The sequence below is a fragment of the Octopus bimaculoides genome, chromosome 15, assembly GCF_046866305.1.
Source record: "Octopus bimaculoides isolate indiv1 chromosome 15, ASM4686630v1, whole genome shotgun sequence".
In the NCBI taxonomy this organism is placed as follows: domain Eukaryota; kingdom Metazoa; phylum Mollusca; class Cephalopoda; order Octopoda; family Octopodidae; genus Octopus; species Octopus bimaculoides.
In genome coordinates, this window is record NC_142942.1 from 31,324,615 (window position 1) to 31,327,114 (window position 2,500).

General features: G+C 42.5%; 1 protein-coding gene across 1 annotated transcript in view; it reads right to left on the minus strand.

Moving 5' to 3' along the window:
- LOC149132483 (uncharacterized) overlaps window positions 1–2,500 on the minus strand; it is a 19,865-nt gene that overhangs the window by 4,140 nt on the left and 13,225 nt on the right. The window contains exon 5 of the mRNA XM_089363983.1: window positions 2,364–2,463. Within this exon, the coding sequence (XP_089220109.1) occupies window positions 2,364–2,463 (100 nt within the window). The remainder of the gene's footprint in view (window positions 1–2,363; window positions 2,464–2,500) is intronic.

Genomic DNA, 2,500 nt, shown 5'->3' on the forward strand with positions numbered 1-2,500 from the left:
TGTTCAATAGACTTTTGAATTTCAAGAGTTCATCTGTTTTCATTCCTATATATATATATATATATATATATATATATATATATATACGTGTATTGTAAGATACAAATAAGATGATAATTTATTTTCGAACGCAGAAACGCCGGACTCTTCAAGGGACATGGGTTCGAGTCCCATGGCTGGTTGTTGACAAATTTTTCCGCATTTAAGGGAAATTTACCCGATATTTCTGCTGTCTAACGGCATTTCTGCGTTCGAAAATGTGTGTGTGTGTGTGTGTGTGTGTGTGTGTGTGTGTGTGTGTGTGTGTGTGTGTGTGTGTGTGTGTGTGATCTTCATTTTCTTGCAATTTCCACCGCTGAAGTGAATCCTGCTGGCCGCAATGAACCAGTAAGATTTTGATCTGAGCAAGCTTTCTTTACCCCACCTTTTTTAGGGGCTTCCCCTTCTGGAGTAGGCAATGCTCCCTGAAAAGGGTTGCCCGGATACTCACACCGCTGCCTCAACCTGCTTGTGCTCAGGGTTCAGCACTGAATGTGACCATCAGGAGCGAACCTCCTGGGTGCAGAGGTCTTGCTCGCAGCTTCCAGCTACTTACACCTACCACCGTCACGTTCACTCCATCACCACAGGGCTTCCCACTTACCTGAACAAAACGCCTTCGTCAGTGAATAAGACAGTTGGTATCGTCCAACACCCACCCACCCCCACCAGGCTGCCTGTATGGGCCTCCACGCCAGGTATCAAGTGATGTACAAGAGTACAACGAGCAAAGTCGAAGACGGAGTTGCCACGCAGTAGCAGCTCACTTGCTACTTGATGCCCAACCATTGTCAGATGGTAGAGATCTTCCACTTGGCCGCAATAACCTTCTAGCCGTGTGTCTACGACTCTTTTAACTTTTCGGTTATCCAACGTCCTACTGCCGACATCTTCACCGTATCCCTGGCGTGGCAAGCTAAGGGGTTACTAGCACTTGCCCAAGGTGCCACCCCAGTCTACGGACGGAAGGCGCGACTTACTCATTTGTGGGTGCTGTATCGAACCATTTTATATACCAATTGTGTGTGTGTGTGTGTGTGTGTGTGTGTGTGTGTGTGTGTGTGTGTGTGTGTGTGTGTGTGTGTGTGTGTGTGTGTGTGTGTGAGGTAATAGAAACGGACAAAGAGATTTAGAAAAAATAACGAAAACATAACACAAGTTTGATTCCTTGATCAGTTTTCCCAACGAGTTGCGACAGTGCTGACGGGTGCGTGTTTAAAAGAATCAGACAAGAAAAATGAATGCACTACATCAAATTTAGGACAGCAAAATAAAAGAAAAAATCAGGGATAACAACGAACTGTCTTCCGATCTGGACAATAAGTAAAGTAACGCAAGGAGGAAAATAGTAGAGCGCTTTGCGGTTTTAAACAACAAAACGAAAAGCGAAAACAGACATCCAGTCATGCGAAAGTGGGAGAAAAAGAGGATTAGAAAATAAAAAAAGCAGGATGAAAAACATAAAAATGCCTGAAACAAAATAAGACAGAAGATAATAGCAGGCAAGTGGAGACGGAATGATAATGAGAGAATATGGAGATGATGAAGAGCAACGGGATATAAAATGGACAGATAGATAGATAGATAGATAGATAGATAGATAGATAGATAGATAGATAGATAGATAGATAGATAGATAAGTAGGTAGGTAGGTAGGTAGGTAGGTAGGCAGGCAGGCAGGCAGGCAGGCAGGCAGGCAGGCAGGTAGGCAGGTAGGTAGGTAGGTAGGTAGAGAGAGAGAGAGATTCTTGGTTTAAGGTTAGAACCCAGAAAGATGAGGAAATATAGATTTGAGGAAGATAGCTACCTTGCGTTATATGAGTAATATTGCAAAAAGTAGTGTGTGTATTTGTGTGTGTTTGTGAGTGTGTGTGTACGTGTGTATGCACACAGACACACATGAGTAGTAGTAGTAGTAGTAGTAGTAGTAGTAGTAGTAGTAGTAGTAGTAGTAGTAGTTGTTGTTGTTGTTGTAGCAGCAGCAGCAGCAGTAGTAGTAGTAGTAGTAGTAGTAGTAGTAGTAGCAGCAGCAGCAGCAGTAGTAGTAGTAGTAGTAGTAGTAGTAGCAGCAGCAGCAGCAGCAGTAGTAGTAGTAGTAGTAGTAGTAGTAGTAGTTGTTGTTGTTGTTGTTGTTGTTGTTGTTGTAGCAGCAGCAGCAGCAGCAGCAGCAGCAGCAGCAGTAGTAGTAGTAGTAGTAGTAGTAGTAGTAGTAGTAGTAGTAGCCAAGATATGCTGAAAGTGCCGTCCGGAAGAAATGTTTCGAAGTTCTGATACCAAAACGAAAGAAAATAATGGGTAAAAAAAAGTAAAACAAGGTCACAAACCTTTGAAAAATGTCGACTTAAGACAAATCTGGTGATTAACTGAGAGAATGAGGATATCATTCTGGTAAGTCATCTCTACTGTATTCCAAACAGAATCATCCTGTATAGAAAAGAAACCGAAAACAATTGGGTTTTAA